This window comes from Teleopsis dalmanni, chromosome 2 (genome assembly GCF_002237135.1).
Source record: "Teleopsis dalmanni isolate 2A chromosome 2, ASM223713v2, whole genome shotgun sequence".
Classification (NCBI taxonomy): domain Eukaryota; kingdom Metazoa; phylum Arthropoda; class Insecta; order Diptera; family Diopsidae; genus Teleopsis; species Teleopsis dalmanni.
The window spans coordinates 210,916,688-210,938,979 of NC_051847.1; the positions used below are offsets into that span (position 1 = coordinate 210,916,688).

Here is a 22,292-nt window from a genome sequence, read left to right on the forward strand (position 1 = left end):
TGCATATAGTACTCGTATACTACTCTGACGTCAATACCAATTGATAATTAATATTGATTAAATAATTTTTACAATTTACAATAACTTAACATTCTAATTTTATAAACAAGCTGTTTATATTTACGAGTATTAAAACATCTGTTGCTGTATTTTGGGTTTACTTTATTATGAGGTGATAGCATTTATCGGATTATTGTTTTGTAAACTGTATATTTACTAAATGTAAACAATAAAAATCAGTTCAATGTGTTTTTAGATAATAAAGTTTTAAAATATTTTGTTTAGCAAATGCAATGTAAACTAAGTTAGTTTAACTTGTAAATATAGTGATAAACAATATAACCACTGGAATTGTAGGAATTCAAGATAAAATAATAATATTGATTAGCTTTAAAGAAAATCAAGTTATAAATTTATACACACTATTTGTAATATATTTTTAAATACTGGATAAATATTTATAACAATTTAGTATAGAGTAACAACTACAACTTTTAAGAAATTCAGAATGTTATTTATATCTAATTCAATGACATTTTTTATATATATTCCGATTTAAAAAGCAGGTGTGCGATTTGCAACAACAAGATTTGATTTTTAATTAATTAAGATTATTAATATTATTATTTTAAAACACCCATCTTTAGTAGTCTTTGCAAATATTTGTGGTCTTGAACTACGAGCATATACTTATACCTCCAGCTCAAAAAGTATCCGGATTTTGTAAATAAAACACAAATTTAAATTTTATTCCAAATTTATTTTATCTCCTTCAAAATATGCTCCTTCTGAAGCGATACACATATGCCAACGCTGAACACAATCTTCCATACACTTTTCGTAGGCCCGTGCAGGTATGGCTTTTAGTTCCTTCGGTGAATTCTCTTTTATCGATTCAATCGACTCAAAACGCTTACCACGAAATGGCAGTTTGAGTTACGGGAGCAGGAAAAAGTCGCACGGCGCCAGATCTGGCGAATATGGTGCCTTAGCGATGACAGTGGTGCCGTGTTTGGTCGAAAAATCGCGTACAACAAGTATTTTCCATAATAAAAATCGCTAAATGCACTTGAAGTAATCTCACATTAACTGCTGTAAACAATGTAATTGACAGATGGCGCTCAAATTTGTACCATAAGTCAAGAAAGGGTGTACCAATATAACAAAAAATTTTTGAAAAAGGTCTATTACTTAAGGAATAGTTAACAAACAACAAAATCCGGGTACTTTTTGAGTAGAAGGTATGTCCAAATTATTAGAAACATTTTTATATCATACTTTATGTCTATTCGAATTAAAAGGTTATTGATGCGTATTACTAATAACTTATAATTTTAATTTTTTTTTTATTTTCTATAAATGTATAAAAAATATGACGTTAAATTTTTTTATTTAATAAAAAAACAATATCAATTTAAAGAAAATATTGTAAAATAAATTTATTTTAATTTATTTTTATTTAATTAATATTTTGTATCATTATTAGGCATACAAATATAAAAAACTGTTTAATAGAAAAAGTATTATAATTTTTAAAGAAATTATATATTACATAGAAATTATAACATTAGCATGACTTTCTCAGTATTACGTTCCTAAATTAGGTTCTATACATAAAAAAGAGTATATAAATCATGCAACAAATAATGCCTCTACAAACAGAATAGTATTGAAATTTAACAATTAAAACAACAAAAAAAAATAATTAATTAGAATTAGAATTAATTAGAATATTTAAAATTATTCTACAGCTGGTTTATGATTCGTTTTAAAATAAACACAGCAAGCGAATTTGTTAATAAAACTTTCATACCAAAGTAACAAAACTCCAGAAAAATGCGCGAACATAAAAAGTCAAAGCCGTTTGAGTCAGTTGGTTAAGGTGCGCTGACTCTGAGCTTCAAATTTGGCTGGGCACGAGTTCGATTGCTGGTACTTGCAGTCTCAAAAAATTTTTTACGTATAATTAAATACAAGAATTATTTCCCAGACCACTGATGTTGGGTATTTGGCAATACTCGAAAGAATTCAATTAATTAAAATAATATAGAATAAATTTTTTGCTGTTGTAGTTTACTACTTTTCGAAGAACCACTTTATGGAATTATATATATATATATATATATATATTGTATTATTAAAAATTATTAAAAATTTTTTAGTTCTTCCATACCTTAAAAAAATAATATATTCTACCAATAGCCTTTTTTCATCAAAATATATATGATATATAAATATTTTTTGTAGATTGTAAGTATCAAGGGTTAAACTTGAAAGTCGTGCTTGACTGTGTTGTTCTAACTTGTAACTTATTTTTTATTTTTTTTTCTATTACAACAAACGCTTAAACTACAGCTATAATTTAATTAACTATTGTTTATTGTTCTTCAGATTTCAAATTATCTTGGCCAATTTAAAAATGTGTGCCAAGTTTTCGGTGTACATTTTATTATTTTATCTGTTACTGTATTAAATTATCATTTAATTAAAACACCTATATATTGTTGAATATTATTATAAGATTTAATACCAACTATTTCAATTAGAGCTGTTAGATAAAATGAAGGTTCGTGTATAACTTATTTTATAATCCTTGACGTTAAGTTTCCGTTCCTGTTTTTCTTGCTATTTTTTTCAATTAAATAGCTTTTTATGGCATTTGCAATAAAAAAATATATGTAATAAGATACTTTACTGCATTAACCGATTAATTTATTTTCTTCATTTTTATGTACATATATAGTAACTGTTTCTGGTATTGCTTTTAGCTTACATCCAGGCATAATTTAATAAAAAAAAATGCATTAAAATGCAAAAATACTACTTCTATTTCCAAATAAAAAAGAGTAGTGAATACTTCAAATATTCAATAAAAATTCCAATTTTAATGAAATTACTGACATTCTTCAACATAACGCAACAGGCAAGCAACGGCTGTCAGTGCCTGCGCCTGTTATTGGCACCAACTTCTTGTCTATTGTCTCTGAGCTCAACAAGTTCATAACAACGTACAGCGTACTGGGTACAACGTACAAATATTTACACAGAAAATGAGTTCGCAATGAACGACATCAAACTGAAATGTCACTTAACAGTTCTGGTTTTATTCCCAGAAGTGTTAAAGCCATTAGGAATGTGAGTGAGTTCCTTTAAGGAAACGATTGAGAAATAAAAATAAAATTTAATATGCGTTTGACATGAAAATAAATAAAAATGACAATTGGAATTATTTAATGAAGGATGTGTTTTTTCCTAGGCAGCTGAAGAAGTAAAGTAAATTTAATTTTCATAATAACATTGGCAGTTTATGTTAGCTACATTTTATACACACACATACACATAAATTGGCATTATTTAATGGAAATTACGTTAAAGTTATATTTTTTTTAACACGTTAGTTGTAATTCCATCGTGATCAGTAATACATTGGATCAAGTTTACTGAAAGATAAATTTATTGTTTTTAATTTAATTTTATTTATTAAATATAATAACCAAAATATGTACATATTTTTATCAAAACATATCAATATACTAATTTCATCATTATTATTTTACAAATTAAATTATATAAAAAATTTTAATAAATAATTAAAATTTAAATAATATTTAATATTAAAAAATAAATACTTTGCAATGAATAATTTTATCCTTAATAAGTGAATTTAACTTACAAAAAGTTTAAATTATTTTAGTTGAACTTGAAACCATTTTCAATATCTTAGCTATATATATAGCTATATAGCAATAGCTATATTTAATTGCTTTCTTAAAGCTTTTTGGTTTAAGTTGTATTTTATTGTGTTGTAAAAAAAATAATATGAAATGTAAATAATTAAATAATTAATCTATAGTAAGAAAATATATACTTGAGAAAGTATTACTAAAACCACTACAACAACTTATTATTATTTACAGGTCGGTGCATACTGCTATGCGGAACTGGGTACAATGATAACGAAATCTGGAGCTGATTACGCTTATATTATGGAAACTTTTGGACCATTTTTGGCTTTTATACGTTTATGGATTGAATGCATGATAGTACGTCCTTGTTCACAAGCTATAGTGGCATTAACGTTCAGTGTTTATGTGTTGAAACCCTTCTTTCCCGAATGCCAACCACCAGAAGATGCTGCCCGCTTACTCGCCGTTTGCTGTATTTGTAAGTATATTTAAAAAAAAATAATTTCTTAAATTAAATTATATTTTATTTTATTATAAATAAACATCCGCTTAGTTATAGTTTGCAGCATTTAAAAACAAATCTTGAATGATTTGACAAATGAGTTTTCATTGTCAATGTTGTACTTGACCTACAGCAGTAAACAAATCTACAAACTTAGACAATATTTTCTATCTTATCAAATATTATTTAAATATTTGTATGTAAATAAACTTGTGCATTCTGTAAAATTTATTATGAAAGTGTAAAATTTAGTATACAATATATGTGAAAAAAAAAAAATATGTGCAAGTAGACATGTACTCAAAACTCAGAAATCACAGAAATCAGAAACCAGAGCTCAGAGCTCAGAACCACATATAACTCAAAACTGATTAATAATATAGACAGAGAAGAGATTGGAATGCTGTGCGTAGTATGCATCGCGAAGTATTGCTTTCCGCATGATTTAATTGAACAGAATTGTTTATATTTAATGAATGCTTGGAGGAAAGTCCAATATTATGCAAATCATAAGTAAATTACATCATCCGATCCTATTTTATTATCTGTAAAACTTTACACGTTCACTTTATGGTTGCACACAATTTCAAAGATCAGAGTGCATTTATTCATAAAAAATTATCTTTGTTCCGCGCTGGTGAGTTAAACTTCCAAGTCCAAGTCACAACCAAAGCAAAAAATCTCAAGTGAAAAATTGCCCTTTAAAAAATTTAAGAAACTATTTATATCAATTTTTATCCAATTTAAATTGATAATTTAATATTGCCAATTTAATGCACTGCTTTCTTATAATAAATTCAAAATTAATTTACTTACTTATAAATATTTAATGAAATCGTTTTTATTTTCATTATTTTTCTCAACCTTATCCTTATTTACTTCCTTACAGTGGTCTTAACTTTTGTCAACTGCTGGGACGTTAAATGGGCCACCGCTGTGCAGGATATTTTCACATACGCCAAACTGCTAGCACTATTCGTCATCATTGGTTCCGGCATGTACCAGTTGTACACGGGCAATGTACAGTATTTCACTTTTGAAAATACGGACACAAGAGTAACTTCGCTGGCGCTGTCATTTTACTCCGGATTATTTGCTTACAATGGTTGGTAAGTTGACAACCTAAACTGACATTGAAGTAAATTGGATACACTAATAGGATTTCTGAAATGCCAAAGTGGCATAGAAAATTTATATAGCATAAGATTTATAAAAATAGCAAATCAATTTACTTTATTAAAATTATTTATTCTTTTCTAGGAATTATTTGAATTTCATTATTGAAGAATTGAAAGATCCTGTTAAGAACTTACCCCGCGCCATTGCCATTTCATGTACTTTAGTTACAATCGTCTATGTCTTGGCAAATGTTTCCTTCTATACTATTTTATCACCAGATGAAGTTTTAGGCTCACAAGCTGTAGCCGTAACCTATGCAGAACGTGCATTCGGCATGTTCGCTTGGACTATTCCAGGTACAAAATAATTATATACAAAAATATTTAACATGATTTAATAAATTCTTCCTCCTATTATCCAGTCTTTGTGGCATTATCCACATTTGGTGCAGTCAATGGTATTTTATTAACTTCATCGCGTCTCTTTTATGCTGGCGCCAATGAAGGACAGATGCCCGAAATTTTGACCATGATACAAATACAACGCTTCACTCCCACACCAGCTGTTTTGGCCATGGCATTGCTCTCAATGTTGTACTTGACTGTTTCTGATATATTTGCGCTGATAAATTATGTTGGTTTTGCTACTTGGGTGAGTAGAATTATTTTTCATCTTAAAATATATATATAAATATCAATTTATGTAGATAAAAAAATATTTTATGTAGCATATATATTATATATATATTATATATAAAATTAATTTTTAAATATTTATTAAATCACATCTCGGATTAACTCTATTTCTGCTAGCTTCGCTAGTAGGCATCATTTCTAATTATAAGATCAATCTAATTTCTCCTCTAATAATGATCTATTATATATGGGTTTTAGGTACATATACGAGTATATGTAAAAATAGCACTGTTGAAAACAAATTAGTAATATATATTTTAAATGAAAAGAAATAATTTTATGTATTATTTTTAAATTAATTGTTAATTACTGCACAGCTCTTCGCATGCAACTTCATATAATCACAACAATAATATTATAGCGCCATCTAGTGAACAGATTACTACTTTATTTCAAGGACCTGGTAGTTGTAACCGGTAATTTGATTGTTGAAAATGTTTTTAATCAATTTTACACTATCGTGTGTGATCGTATAAAATGTTAGTGGGTTGTAGTACATAGATATACAACACTATTTGGTAAATATTATATATTGCATATGTATGGGAACCCAATTAAAAAAATGCATCACAATTTTCGGTAGGCGAAGTTGTAGAAATATTATCATAGCCTTCTTCTTCTTTCTTCTATTCGAAATAATATTTCAAGCCTTAAGTTACTGAATAGAATTAAGTAGTATAGGCAAGGAGTACGGATATTATATACATAAACTTTAAAGTGCATATTCATATGCCTAAAATTATGCAAATAAATTAAAAGATGTATTTTTTACCTCATACATACATACACGTACTAAATAATTACTTGGAAAATAAATTATTTCCAATGAAACAATATTTTATTTCTCAATAAAAATATATGTTTATAATCAATAACTTTTCTTTCAGTTGAGTATCGGTGTAGCTGTACTATGTTTGCCTTGGTTACGTTGGGCCCAACCAAATTTGCCACGTCCTATTCGTGTTCCATTGGTATTCCCTATTGTTTACTTGATTGCAACGGTTTTCGTTACGGTGGTGCCTATGTATGCTAGTCCAGTTGAAACTGGCTATGGTGTGCTGATGATACTTTCAAGCATACCAGTTTATTTAGTATTTGTTGCTTGGAAAAATAAACCAATTTGGTTCCAGAAATCAATGGGTAAGTGTTAGTTATAAGTGTATCTTCGTTTTTCTTGTCTAAAAAACTTCACATATTATTTAACTCGCTTTTTCTGAAAAATTCACATATTGGTTTTGACCACTTCAAGTTATTTATTTTTTAATTTTCTTCCACATACAATTATTTTTGGCAATATTTTTTAGGTGGTTTCACACAAGCTCTACAAAAAATGATGATGGTTGTTCGACCAAAAGCTACTGCAAAGGTTTTTATTTAATTTTTTTAATTTATGCATTCATTCTTATATAGTATATAAAAACTTTTACTCATTCTCATATTTAATTATAAAATCATAATAAAAATATTAATTCTTTTTTTTTTTGCTTGCATTTTTAATAATTATAAAAATTTTATTATTTTTCTTGCACTTCAAATTACTAAAATTAGTTGCACTCTGTTTAATCTTAGTTAAATTTTAGTTTAATACTAACAAAATAGAATAGTTTGATATTTATTGCATTATCAGGATTACAAGATATCTAAGAATAGCACAATCTATATCATTGATATTTTCATGATGAAAATGTAGAAAAAGAACATACAAATGTTAAGACAAAGTTTGATAGCAGAATTGATCACAGAACCTATTTCTTAGTAATTAAGTTATATAACTTCAAAATATTTCCTAAACAAAAGGTTTATATATATCAATGGCAAACCAACTTCTAAAGCAGTTATGTAGTGAGATTTAAAATCAAATATAATTTATACCAATTCCATCTACTTTTAAGTATAAAAAATCTATTCATATCTTTTTGAAAAATATCTCTTTCTATTTAGAGACTCTACTTTTATTTCAGGCTGAACAAACGGTCCTTATTTTTACTAAATTTTTTTTGAAATTATTTCAAATATGCTGCCATATGTTTTGTGATATATTTAATGGGATGATATTGGATCAAATAGTACCAAGTAGTATTTTCGAAGTAAACATATTTAGTTATAAAGATAATTAATATTGTAAATAAATGCCGTTTGAACTGTATGGCAAGTAACGCTCAAACTATATCAACATTGCCGACAGTTTTTTTCCAAAAATTAAGGCAAGTAACTAAATAGCACACATGTTTCACTCCTCTATATTCAGCTTATAAATACACAAAAAAACTTCAATGTGCAAAGTCACTAATATTTTAAGATTATATATAATAATATAAAATAGTAAGTACTTAGATAAATATAATAATATAAAATAATAAGTACTTAAATGAAACAGTAGGATAAATGAGTACGATATATGAAACCGTAATATCTCGCTTGTGCGGATACGCATTGTAAGATAACTTGTGTATTTTCCAGAGAGATTTTTCGCAATAGAGGTTAAAGTTTTAGTTAATGATGAAATACAAATTCGGTTTTAAAGAAATTGTTCAACCAAAAGACGTTTCCTTTTAACATGAGTATAGTTAGAGAATTTTTAAGAAATTGTACTGTAAAAAAATGTATATAAATTATATGATAGGTAATAAGTATCTAATAAAGACAAAAATGAAATTCTTTTCTTATTTCAGAGTTTTAGTCCTGATAATGTATTTTATCTTAGTATTTTACTAATATTATATTTGAATAAAATTACACAATAACAATAAATAAATAATTTTTTTCATATCTTTTACTTTTCTATAGTAAGCTTAACACATTTCCTACAAAAGGTGCTTATGGTACTCGGAAAAACTAAGCCAGCTCAGGTGTAAAATTCATAAAATCTATGAAAACTGTGAGAATTTAAGTAACTAAGTATGAAGTACATTTTAAGGACAGAATTTGCATTTTCTAAAACTAGCAATGAATAAAATATGACGAATTATAATTTCATATTAAAAAAATCTAAACAATTAATATATAATTTATTACAAAAATCCATAATATATAAGTATTTTAATATTTTCATTAAAAATATATATAAAATAATATATATTTATATTTATTTAAATAGTTTCAAAAAGAATTAATTTTCAGATCATCACAATATATTCACAAAAAACGAATAATAGAATATTCAGAAATAATTTAATACTAACGAAAATTTGTTAAAAAATAAGTTTAGAATAAAAATACTGAAGTTAAGAATTTGTAATTTAATAATAAATATTTTTTTTATTTTATTTATTATAATTTTGACTAAAAATTAGTTTTATTTTAAGCTCTTAATAAAAAAAACTTATATTTTTAAATAATTTTAAATCATTGTTTTTTAAATAAACTTTTTTATTTTATTTTTTTTTTTATTTAATGAAAATATGTTTTATTTTTTGTTTTTAATTTTTTATTTTGAATAAATAACAATACTCAAAAAAATAAATAAAAATTATTTTTGATTAATAAGTCGATATAATAAGCAATATATATATATATATATATATATATATAGCATTCAATCTATAGCCAACTGATATAAAAATAAATTGGCTAATTTAATATATAATATATATACCATATAGTTGAAAAAAATCATGCTTTAGTTCACTATTTAAACATTGTTCAATTTTATTTGCATATCATAATAAATATATTCAGAATTTTCAGTAAATATATTCAATATAATTTTTATGATATATTAAGATTTATAAGTACAGCGTGATACTATGTAAAATAATATGTAGAAGGAAGAAATATAATGAAATATGTAGTTTGTTTACATTAAAACTGTGTAAATTGATATATTCACTTAGGGCCATGTAATGCAGGCAGTCATGGTCACATCAAATGTATAATTGTTGTTGTTTCTAACATGAAATTGAGAAGGAAAGCAAGAGAGTAAGTACACATAAACTGAGATCATAGTGACGAGGCTTTTATTGTAATAAATTTCATAATTTGTATCTTCCGCGATATATGTATGCTCACAAATCCCCACAAAAAATATTACGTTATAAATTCCGATACAACCAAATAGAATCAAAATAAAAGTAACAGTACGAAATTGACAGTTGTGATTTGACTCTCTGCATAACACTCGTTAATGGTAATGATCAGAAAAGATCTGAAACTAAATTTATTAAAATTTAATTGTTAGCTCTCTCTAAATATTGCATAATAAAATAAATAAGTTTATTTGTATATTAATAATAATATATAATATACCCATATTTGTAAAATATTATGACAACGAATCAAAAAAAAAAAAACACACAGTCCTACTTATTATCATATCTCATTAGATATGAATAAATTTAAAAACATACATGGAAGTATATCGTCCACGTCTTAGTTTATTTATTTCGAATTCTTATATATTTGTTAATTCGTTCACGGGCACGGCATGGGCAAAATTGTTGTTGTATTCAATGCAAATTATAATATTGAGAGTGAGAGAAAAAACAATATGTCGGTTCAAATTCCGTCATGAGAGCCGAGCCTATCTGTATCTCATCACTTAGGCAAAGCAGTGTTGTCTAACGTTTTTTAAAGAAAGGCGTATAATTTTGCGCGTACTGTTAGTAATTATTATAAGAAAATATAATAATAAATAAACATTAAGCATGTCTACATTTCCATTAAAATTTAGACACAACCAAAAAGTATCAAAAACTATAGCTCGAAAGAGCCAATTTTGCCACGCCCCTGACACTCTTCATAGCATGACCCTTAGGATGAGAGGTCAGTGGTGTATTAGTAAAGCTGTTATTCGATGTCTTTCGCTCTGACTCTCTTTCTTTTTCTATCTCTTCCTCTCGTTTCTTCTCTCTTTCTTTCTTTCTTTCTTTCTTTCTTTCTTTCTTTCTTTCTTTCTTTCTTTCTTTCTCTCTCTCTCTCTCTCTCTCTCCCTCTCTCTCTTTCTGTAATGTGTTATGAACTTTGAAATGAGTTTAGCTTATTAAATCGCATTGTACACACTTTTTAATACCCGAACTAAGTATAATAAGTTCCTGTGTTAGTATTTCAATTCATTTAGATTCTTATATCTTCCTTAAGATAGCGCTATAAATGACAACAGTCATTATTCTTCAAATCTTGAAATATTTCTTCAACATATATCTAATATGTACTTACATGAATACCCAAAGAGAATACCCTTTCCGAATTAAATTTCGGGCTACTAGTCTGTAATGAAAGACACCTATATATACCCGAAATAATTCCATTAACACAAAAAATGTTTTTAATTATTTTACTTATTATTTTGTAATTGTTATTAACTCTTTAATAAGTTATAAAATAACAAAGTTATAAAAAAATTTTATCTAATATAATAAAAATAATTAATTAAAATAAGGTTAAGAAAAAAACAAATATAATTTTGTGTTACATACTTGCCTGAAAATGTCGAAAAGGTCTGCTACTAGAACAAAGTCCATGATATATATTATACATTTATGTATAATTAAAGAATTTAATAAAAGTACACTAATAGACTTTTTAGCTTGTTAATAAGATAGTAATGTTTTCAATTAATATAAAATATATGTATGTAATGTATACTTAATTAAATGTTTTAAAATTATATATGTATATTATAAACCAAATATATTTAAAATTATAAAATTATATATATATACACACACATATATATACTAAGTTATACTTTTTATAAATTATATCTATTGTTTAATAAAATATAATAATTATATGTTTATTTTAAGAATTATAGTATTTTCTATACTAACTGCCGTTTAGCAATGAATCAAGTCACCATAAAACGAGAAAATAAAATTAGAAAGCTTAAGAAGCTTAAAGAATTTGACCATTATTTATCTTGGTAGAAATGTTTTGAAGCTAAAGACTATAATTTCTACCTTAGTCAAGACATTAACTAAGTTCAACTTAGAATTACCTTCGTATAGACTATAAAACAGAAGAGATTAAAAATGTCAAGTAAACCAAACAAAACTACAGCCAACATTATCACAATATATGCATACACCCAATATCCTCCCAACGTTAAGGTTTCCTCCTTAAAAATTTAGTAAACCCCTTAGAATTTAAAGTAAAAAAAAAATTGTACAACAAAATCGGTAAAAAGTACTTCTATGGAATGAGGACTGTTCTTTAATTTTTTACAATTGTTGAAGTAATTGCATTATATATGTTTTTTAAAACATCTCTGGAACAATTCTCATTTATATTGTTATATATTATTATTTAGGATAATATATATTTATTAGAAAGTACTTCTATGAAACGAGGACTGTTCTTTAATGTTTTAGAATTGTTAAAATAATTGCATTATATATGTTTTTTAAAACATCTCTGGAACAATTCTCATTTATATTGCTATAATTATTATTTAGGATAATATATATTTATTAAAAAAAAAATTTTAAATTTACACAAACATTAAAAAAGCATATAATATTCTAATGTTTCAACATGATTTTTGTACAAAAACAAAAAAAAACACATATCCTAAATAGTGAAACTTATATAAGTGTTTGTGGTTCATTCCCCCCAAAATTCGTATAATTCAACAAATCAATTATTTATAAAAAAGTTAGTTTGATTTTAATTATTATATATAGTCGAAAATGACAATGTTATATATATATTGCATTGCTTTTAAATTAAATTAAATTGTTCGTAAAAATGATTAATTATAAATCAAAAAATATATTTAATTATATATTAAATTAATGTAAAAGCTCTTGTATGCTTTTAATAAAATATTTACGCAGAATTATATATTGTATATGGGAAAATTGTTGACAATAATATAATATAATTATGTATACAGATAAGTTACTGAAATATGTTTATATAATTCATATATGTATATGTTTATATTATTTACAATAATGCATTAAAAACTCAAACTGATTTACCATATAAATGATATATAATATATTAAAAAAACACCACAAATAATAGTTTTTTTTTTTATAATTAAAACATAAGGCCTTAAGTTGTTCCTACAACTGCTGCAGTAAGCAACTGTCACGAGTTAAGTTTTTTAGGTCTTGAAAATTTTGTTCACCAAGCGAACATTTCGCTACTGAAATTATTCAGTTTGCTTATATTTTATAGTGAAATGGAGTGGACAAATAGTTCAGTTCATAATATTATAGAGAAATGTTTAGAGAACATTAGTTCCGTGACCAATTATAGTGACTAGTAATCCGCATGAATGCTAATATTTCTTTATAAATGACCATATAGGTATAGGCGTCATTATTATTTTTAGTTCCTTATTTATCTGTTCTATATTCTACCTGCTTAAAATCTACTTCGGAGTGCTCTTTCTCTGATTGGTAAATAATTGGTCAATTTTATTGGTTGTGTGAGAAAATAAACATCTAGAATACTCTCTACTGCCTTGTAAGTAATACTACTGTAATTTGATCTACATGTAAGTCTTTATGTAGGTCGTTGTTCGATATGTCCAATATGTTCTCATTATTTTAGATTGTAACCTCTGTATTATTTGAATGTTAGACTTGCTATCGGTACTCTATATCTCAAGAGTACTTTACACCAAGCAACTAGTATAATTATCCAAATGTTCGATGCACTTTATGATCTATCAAGTTGAGTTTTCCGAACTATTCGTTACATATCATTCTAAGATGTTTAGCTTTCAAGTCAATTTAGCTTGAATTAGTTTAATGTTAATTTTTTTGGTTTTTTCTGTATACATTCAGATGACTTGTATTGTTTTTTCCGCGTTTATAGATATGTTCCATTTTACAAATCATTCTGTTACCCCATTTTTTGTGACAGTGATTATTATTGGGTTATCAATATTGATATGTGTAGATATAAACTTTTGTCCTCAACAAATGTAGCTATCATGTCGTGGTTTTCGCGTGGAGTAAGGGGGAGTGGAGTGGAATTGAGTAAAGAATACAGCAGACAAATAATCTGCTGTATAAAGAAGGTATGGAACCAAATAAACTACTCTGTAATGCTGTAGCATTAATTTCTTTTAATATTGTACAAAAAAGTCTATTTCAAATCAACTTTTTTTTTTCTAATTTAATTAAAATATATTTATTGTTACTAAACTCTTATTAATATTAGTTTATAAAAGTAAATGATTCGAACATAAACCGTTCATGTACAATTTGTTTTTATTAAGTCTGATAGAACCCCATAATTTTACATTTCCATAGTTTCAAATATCAAAGTCAATGAATATCTCAGAAACTCGTTGATAACATTAATAACACCCAAAAGGTTTTTGTTGAAACCTTGTATTATTTTAAATTTATTATATATATTAAGTTTGTTTTGAACCATACAAAATCGAGTCATAAATAAATTTAATATTATTTTATAAATTTTCACACACTTTATACATGTTTTGAGTTTGCATTCGATACGTCAGAGCTAACTTTTTTCATATTTTGCAGCAAACTCATCTCATCGTCAATTGTGGATGAGAGACGATTTTGGCACTGCTCTAACTGTCTTACTTTAAACCGCAGTGAATGTTGTATCAACTCATACTTTTTCATCTGGTAATAAATACTCAATTCTTTGGAATATTCTGATTTCTCCACATCTAACAGAAGGGTCTCAAAAGAGGATAAGGCAAGCTGATATTTTTTCTTTAACTTATCCAATTCATCTGCGAAAATGCGTTCTTTCGATGATGAGTTCACAACGAAACTACTTTTGTGTACCATTTGCTTGATGTCAGTGCACATTTTTCCAACTTTAGTTTCGAATTTATAGTTGTAATAACTTTCCCTCGCATACAGTACATTTGAGAATTTTTCATCAATTTTGCAATGCCAAAAACTTATATTGTTTAAATCAGCAGTTGAGAGGACGCAAGCTTTTTGTCTAGCCAAAGGAATGCTCGGACTTTTACGCAAACCAATTTGGGAAGTGCTTATATATTGACTCCTTTTAGCCGTAACTCTTGAAGTTGATGGATCAGTCATAATACCCGACCTTGAGCTTTCCAATTTGTACTTTAGAAATAAAATAAAAAATTAATATACATTATTAAAATATATCCAGCAATAATATAGTTGAATAGGTACTATTTTATACATAAGATTAAATTTAGGAAAACGAAACGGATCTGACTACAGTTCTGTTGGGGGACATTAGAATTCAATAGAAACGAATATCGGAAACTTTGCAAAATTGTTAAAGAAGAAACATGGTTAAAGTAATATGGAAATGCAACATAAAATTCTGAATCGTTAGGAGTAGTAATATCCCATAACAAAAGCTTTAGGGCAGCGAAACGCACTCACAGGTTGTTTTCACTCTTCTACTTAATTAAACCTAAAATCTCATTTAATTAGAAAAAGTTTATGACTAACTAGACATACCTTCGAATCAGATACTGAAACTTTAAGACCTGTTTCTGCGGCACACGCTACTTGTAATATATCTTCAGTGATAATATTACCACTATCACTATCAATGATTGGTATATCGAAGAGTAAATCCACTTGCCATGACTTCTTTGCTAGTACCAAATACTCACGAAGACATTTCACAATCATGGTATTATTCACAGCAGCTCTGGATGTTGAATTCTCCAGCACATTCTTCATGTCCGCTTTTGTGTCTCCATCTATTATGCAAAGATAATAATGTATAAGTGAGAAATTTAAACGAAACTTTCTCTCGTGGGTATCGGTCAAACTAAATTGAAAATCAAAACATTCATGCCCAGTGCCGAACGAAAAGAGATTGGTGTAATCTGTTCGTAACCATTTCTGCAGTTGCGAAAAATTGTGAAATAGTAAGCCTGCGGGACTAATAGATTCTTTTCTTCCACTACTCATAGTTGACATTACATTCACTAAGTTATATTTATGTAGATTATAGTATTCCAACTTGATATGGTCCACAGTAGTTTTCGTTTTTTTTAAACGTTTCTGTACTTCCTTACACAGAAAATTGCTGAGGAAACGTATTTGACATTCGCGTAATGCATTGAATCGTATAAGACAGGAATTTTTGCGCTTTAACAGAAGTTGATCCAACAATTCGTGAATCTGTTCAACTGTACGCACTTCTGAAGCGAATCCGAGAAAGCTGAAATGTAAATGCCGTAAGATTTTTGATTGAGAATCCGCATTTACTGATGGCGCGTTTGATGTGACGAGTAAAGTGTGATCATCGATTAACTGCAAATTAGTGTTAATGTACTTCTTGTTCTCAGTTTCGCGATCCAATCGATTTTTTCTGTTCAGCTCAAAATGATCCGGTGCATCAATATCGTTTAATTGTACAATAACGCGAAGGTTACTCATTTTGATTGCAGTTTCGTTAGCCTCTTTCGTCGATTTACAAATTATAGAAAAGGGTTTACTGTAAATTTATAGTGAGTACCAAAAATTTCTAGAGTTGATTCCTTGAATTGTAATTTAACTAACATCAAATGGAGGAAGAAACCGCAAATTGTACATGATTGAAATTTTTCATAAATTCAATGAATATAATTAAAATGATTATAAAATCAAAAAATTATTGATTACTTGTTTTAGAAATTTAAAATATAAATAAAATTTCAAAGAAATGGGAGAACGGTAAACTAATCCCAACACACAATACACGTTCCAAATTCTAAACTCAACCTGCCACCATTTTATAGAAAGCTTTAACATCTATTTATTGACTTTTCATCTATTTAATAGAATGATAAAGAATTCAGCGAGAAAAAAATTGATCGACCAATGTAGTGCAGGGTCTCAAAAATAAGAATGGAAATAAATTAATTATATTTTAAATTACATTCCATAATTCATATGCAAAATTTGAAGACGTAGGTAGTAATAAGTTTTGGATATTCCACTATCTAACGTGATCACGCTTATAAGATAGACAGAAAAGCGGGTTTAGGAATAAACCTCGAAAAAAATAAATCAATTCTTTTTTGAAGGAAAAACAGACTGCCCGCTATGATAAAAATTTCGAAAGAGAGCGTTAAATATCTGGTACTCATATTAGACAAGAAACTTATCTGGAAAGTCAATATTAAGGACAAAGTGATAAGCTTGCTTTGTATACTTGCACAAAAAAACAATTAGTATGAGGTGAAGATTAAATTGACAAATTATGTATACTTATTTTATATATGTATAAAAGCTAACGTATTCATAAACGTCTAAGAATTTATCTGAATAACTTTTTATTCGAATTCAACGGAGCTCTTATTACAGTGGTTCATCTAAATAGTCACATACAATACTGATAAAAGTGCTTTAGACACTACTTCCCATATTATCAAACAAAGAAGAAGAAGGAAGATATTTGAAACTTATAAGTAGTGCTCCAACAAATGCTTTTCTGTACTTCAAATAAAGCTCTGAATGCGCTCATCAACTTAACTGTTCCAAAACTCAACTTCATCAGACATTTCATTTAAGAAAAGAGTGGGATACACTCATGCCGTCGAGAAGATGAGAATTGAATTTCAGATACCTTCAAGTTTAACGGAAAAGTTAGCTTTGAAGTCTTCTTGAAGAGTTTACGATTGTTTATTTGTCCACCTGAATACTGCAGGTACGGTATACGGAACGTACGGTAACTAAAATTATAATGAATGCACTCTCGCATAGCGAAATATTTGAGAAATTACATATAAATATATAAATCAACAAACTCGGTGGCAATAAGATCAAAGACTGTTCACAATTGCCTTGTGATTCTAAATAATATTTTAATTGTTTTAGGGTACACCTTATATAGGTTTCGGGACATTGAAGCAAACTGCCGGATGGATCAGTTGATCAGACAGATTACTCATATTCCTCTGAACGCAGACAGAAACAATATTGAAATACCTATGGCGACCTGTACAACATTGTTAAGGCACTGAAATGATTGATAGGAATAAATCAAGAGACTTACTCACAACTGGACCGACTGCAATATAGCATATCTATTTAGTATTGGAGAAATCGATAAATTAGTAGGTGGTGTAATACCTCAAGCAAAGCAAAGAGATTTAATATAGACATATCGAAGACATCACTAACAAAATTTTCTTGATGTTATTGAAGCAGATTTCTACATCTTAGACTCAAACTTTAATATATATATAAGCCTGCCTACGACGCTTTAAAAAAACGAAGTCATTTCCAAATATATTTGTGTGCTTAATGTAATTATTAATTTTATTTTAAGTTCTTACAAAGTATTTTTTTTATGATAAATAATCAGTATTAATACTCGTTATGTTTGTTTTTTGTACTATTGGATTCAATGGCACTTTTTAGTAGTGAAAGTTCTGCTCCAATAGTACCCTGTATACTGGACATACATTGTGCTAACTGTATTATCTTAAACTGCAAAGAACATTCTGTCAGATATGATTTTTTTTCTTCGAGATAATCAAATAAATGTCCAGCATATTTGGATTTCTTCACTTCATCTTCCAAATCTTGTATAGTAACCAATGCCGTATGATATATGCCAGAATATTTTTGCATTTCCTTGTGAACGCGTTTATTCCGTTGCTGAATGGCCTCAATCTCATTCTGGTTTTCATGGATCAAATTCTTAATATCGTTATTAATATTGCTCATTTGATCGGTAAATTTGTGTTTGTAATAGTTTTGCATAGCTGTTAGCACAGTTTTGAATGAATGATCAATGCCATCATAAAAGATGCTGATATTGTCTTCAGCAAAACATTCTTTAAAAGCATTTTCTCTATCTAAATTGCTTTCAACACTTTTGAGGGTTTCAATCTTTTCTGCTCCACTTGATTGTCTTTCTTGCATTATGACGGACTCACCATCTTTTACGTAATCGTCAATGTTCTTATTTTCGGTTTGCTCATTTTCTTTTACAACTTCCTCCGATTCCTTTTCTGTCTTTATACATTCAATTTCATCATCAAATTTCTTAATAATTTCTTCTATATTCCCATCTTCACAAAGAGGTACACAGTTCAAATTTTCTTCAAACTGTTCTGCGCTATTAACAGAATTATCCCCAAAACTTTCATATTCTACCAGGTTGTTTTGGATGTTTTTAATGGCATCCCTACAAGCCGTAATACAATTTGAAGATCTTTGTCTAACAAATTCGGAATTCTAGAAAGACAAATTATTATTGTTACAACTTTATAAGATATAATAATACCCCTATCTACAAACCAATTTCCTTTCCTGTAATTTAACCATACCCATATAAGCGGAGGATGCAATTTTCAACATATCTTTGATAACCAAATCTCCATTGGGTATCACAGGTATATCGAATATAATATTAAGCGACCATTTTGTGGTAAAATATTCTCTTATGCTGTCAGTTATCATGGTATGCTTTACTTTACTTATATGGTTCTTGAAAAAATCACCCAGATTATTTTTGGTATCTGAAGACATAAGACTTAAGTAGAAATTTACTATTGAGAAACTTAACTTAATCGGTTGTTTCTGCGCATTAGTAAGGGTAAATTCGAAGTCCATACATTCATGTTCAGATCCTAACAACCACAAATGGAAATAATCACTCTCCAACCAATTAAGTAACTCCAATGTATTGTGAAATAACCGTTTCGGTGGTAACGTCCGTAAATTCCGATTGTGTTCCGCTTTATCGAGGAGACTTATCACATTAAATCGATGCACATCGAGATAACATTGCAAGTTAATCGAAATCAAATTAAGACTATATAAGCGCAACCTTTTATCTACCGCCAAAACTAAGAGATTTATTAAAAATTTTATTTGGCATTCACGCAATAAACTACACCGTATCAGACAACAGGATTGCTGTTTATTTAATAACTGATCCATAACTTGTTCAATAATGATCCGAGTAGCCGATTTCGATGCATAATCAATGTAATCGAAATAAAACTGCTGCGCTTTTTGCGTCTTGGGAATTGAATCTTTCAAAAATGTTTCAGTTGTTTTAAGTATCAAATTGGATTTATCGAGTAATTCCAATTCAGTTTTGACGATCTTTTTATATTTATCCTGTAAGCTCACCGATTTTCGTTGAGTTGAAGCGTAATACTCCTCATCGGCCATATCATTCAGTTGGACCATTACTCTATATTCCTGCATGTTTTAAAATGTTTTGTATACAATGTCTTTCTAATATTTGGATATTCCTTCTGTAATATTTCTCAAATTTAAGATGTTTCGGTTTGTGTTACTTAAAATTTTGAATTTTGCTTTAAAATCCAAAGTATATTGACCAAAATTAAAACTCTACATTTTAAATTTTTTATTTTCTTTTTTGAAAAAAAATTTAAAACTAACAGTTGATTTTATTTGTCTAAAAATATTATAAAAATATTATTTATAATTAAGATAATAAAAAAACATTTTCTAATATAATATATTTTTCTTATTAATTATAACGCTATATTATAACATGTGCACCGCTATTATAAGTGCACTGTCACAATGGATGCACCACTGTAATGAATCCACCACTATTATAAGTGCACTGCCACAACTAGTGAATCGCTATAATGAATCCACCGTTATAACGAGTGCACCGCTACAATGAGTGAACCGCTATAATGAGTGCACCGCTGTATTGAGTCAACCAGTATAATGAGTGCACTGCTATGAATGTGACTACACCGCTATAATATGTAAATCGCAACCTTTCTCACCACCTATAGTAGCAATGTTTCGCGTTTTTCAATATTTAATTTCCTTAGCCTTATGGTAATGGTAATCCATCTTAGATAGAGTGCTGTTAGAATTATGTATGTGCCAGCAATAATAATTACTGTCCCGGAAACTTTCATTCTTTGATAGCCATTCCGAAGACTTGTGTTGGACTAATCTGTCAGGTTGGCACCAACAAAGTAAGGTTAGTATATCTTGTCCGTGAAAGCGCCTTGACATACAGTATTACTCATATTATACAAAAAAACTGATTGATCTCTTTGTCCTGTTCTCTTGAAATGGTAATTAAGTCTACAATATTCTATAATTAGTTCAAAGTAAATGTTGTCATATATACTCAGCCTTAAGAAATCTTCTACTTAACATGTTTAGGGTTAATTGGCTTATACACCTACCCCATGCCTCTCTAAGACTCCCAATTATCCACTAAGCTAATTTTCTCCAAGTCGAAAGTTGTTATTTTCAAAACTATTATTTACTTAAAAAAAGGATTTCAGGTCATCAAACGGTTATCAAATTAGCCAAGACTCTTAGATCAGGGGAGATCGTTTTTTTAAACATGCCTTTCCTTGACATTTAATTATATATAGTTCTAATTGTGCAATTTTTAATTTTTATCTATATACTTATCTGTGTACGGTTGGGGGTAAAGTATGCCATCAAATATAATATAGTCTGTAGGACTAAGTATATACATTTTGCATTTACGGGTATTGTCATTAAGCAATATGTTACTTCGTGGGCATGAATCGATAATCATGTAAATGCTTATGGAGCCATGACAGTGACAATGCTCCAGTTAGCAGATCACTAAAGGTTTGGACACACAAATAGACAAATTCACAAATAGAAATAATTAACAATTATACTTATCTCATTAATAGAAAAAGGTCATCAATGAGATCTTAGGAATGGGAATTTGGTGACAACAACTACCTGCGAATAAAAAAGCCCATATCCGTTCCATCCTCTACAACATAGTTCGTCTTTTCATTATCAACTATTACTAATATTACTAAAAAATTCTACAGTTCAGTTCTATTGTTACATATAGCCAAAATTCTTGATTCTGAATCAGCAGTAGAAATGTTCAAGTAACAAATTTCTCGCCAGATCTTTGGTACTGCACACATCTAAATAAATCTAGACTTATATAAAGTTTCTTATGAAATAAGCATTTAGCGAATTAACTAACTTGACGATACCGTAAGGATGAGGGATGATGATTTAGCGAATAAAGTGTTAAAGCATGTAAACAGAGATCGTGTCACCAGTGTAGTCTGAACCTACTGTTTAAGTAACTTTTAATGGACCTTTAGCCCAATCAAAATTGCAATTGGATTAAATTTAGTATTTAAAATTTTTAAATTTCTTTTTACTTATTTCATTTCTGTTTATATTATTTTTATATTTTTATTTATTATTATTATTTTCACAGCTAAGATCACAGCTAAGCACTTGCACTCATAAATGTGAATTGGTTTTTGTCCGCAATGGCAATGCGCTCTCAGTGACATCTAGTGTTAAGTAGAAATCTAATTAATTCGTGGCGCAATTATTCTAACGGATAGGAAAAGAGAGGCGCCATGAAACTCCAGTTTAGGTTGTGTTGTGATTACCGTTT

The 22,292-nt window shown here is 28.0% G+C and overlaps 3 protein-coding genes across 3 annotated transcripts in view; 1 reads left to right on the forward strand and 2 right to left on the reverse strand.

Moving 5' to 3' along the window:
* LOC119681944 (Y+L amino acid transporter 2-like) overlaps window positions 1-9,019 on the forward strand; it is a 28,109-nt gene extending 19,090 nt beyond the window's left edge. The window contains exons 3-9 of the mRNA XM_038095257.1: window positions 3,918-4,164; window positions 5,078-5,297; window positions 5,449-5,663; window positions 5,729-5,958; window positions 6,890-7,142; window positions 7,307-7,368; window positions 8,790-9,019. Of these exons, the coding sequence (XP_037951185.1) occupies window positions 3,918-4,164; window positions 5,078-5,297; window positions 5,449-5,663; window positions 5,729-5,958; window positions 6,890-7,142; window positions 7,307-7,368; window positions 8,790-8,792 (1,230 nt within the window). The 3' untranslated portion in view covers window positions 8,793-9,019. The remainder of the gene's footprint in view (window positions 1-3,917; window positions 4,165-5,077; window positions 5,298-5,448; window positions 5,664-5,728; window positions 5,959-6,889; window positions 7,143-7,306; window positions 7,369-8,789) is intronic.
* A 5,130-nt stretch (window positions 9,020-14,149) lies between these two features.
* LOC119685242 lies at window positions 14,150-16,493 on the reverse strand. Its single transcript, XM_038099477.1, has 2 exons — window positions 15,386-16,493; window positions 14,150-15,016 (listed from the first exon to the last, which is right to left on the reverse strand). Exons 1-2 carry the CDS (start codon window positions 16,316-16,318, stop codon window positions 14,390-14,392), a joined length of 1,560 nt encoding a protein of 519 aa, XP_037955405.1. The 5' UTR covers window positions 16,319-16,493; the 3' UTR covers window positions 14,150-14,389.
* A 1,711-nt stretch (window positions 16,494-18,204) lies between these two features.
* On the reverse strand, window positions 18,205-20,256 carry LOC119685110. Its single transcript, XM_038099313.1, has 2 exons — window positions 19,172-20,256; window positions 18,205-19,108 (listed from the first exon to the last, which is right to left on the reverse strand). Exons 1-2 carry the CDS (start codon window positions 20,087-20,089, stop codon window positions 18,233-18,235), a joined length of 1,794 nt encoding a protein of 597 aa, XP_037955241.1. The 5' UTR covers window positions 20,090-20,256; the 3' UTR covers window positions 18,205-18,232.
* Between the last annotated feature and the right edge of the window lie 2,036 nt (window positions 20,257-22,292).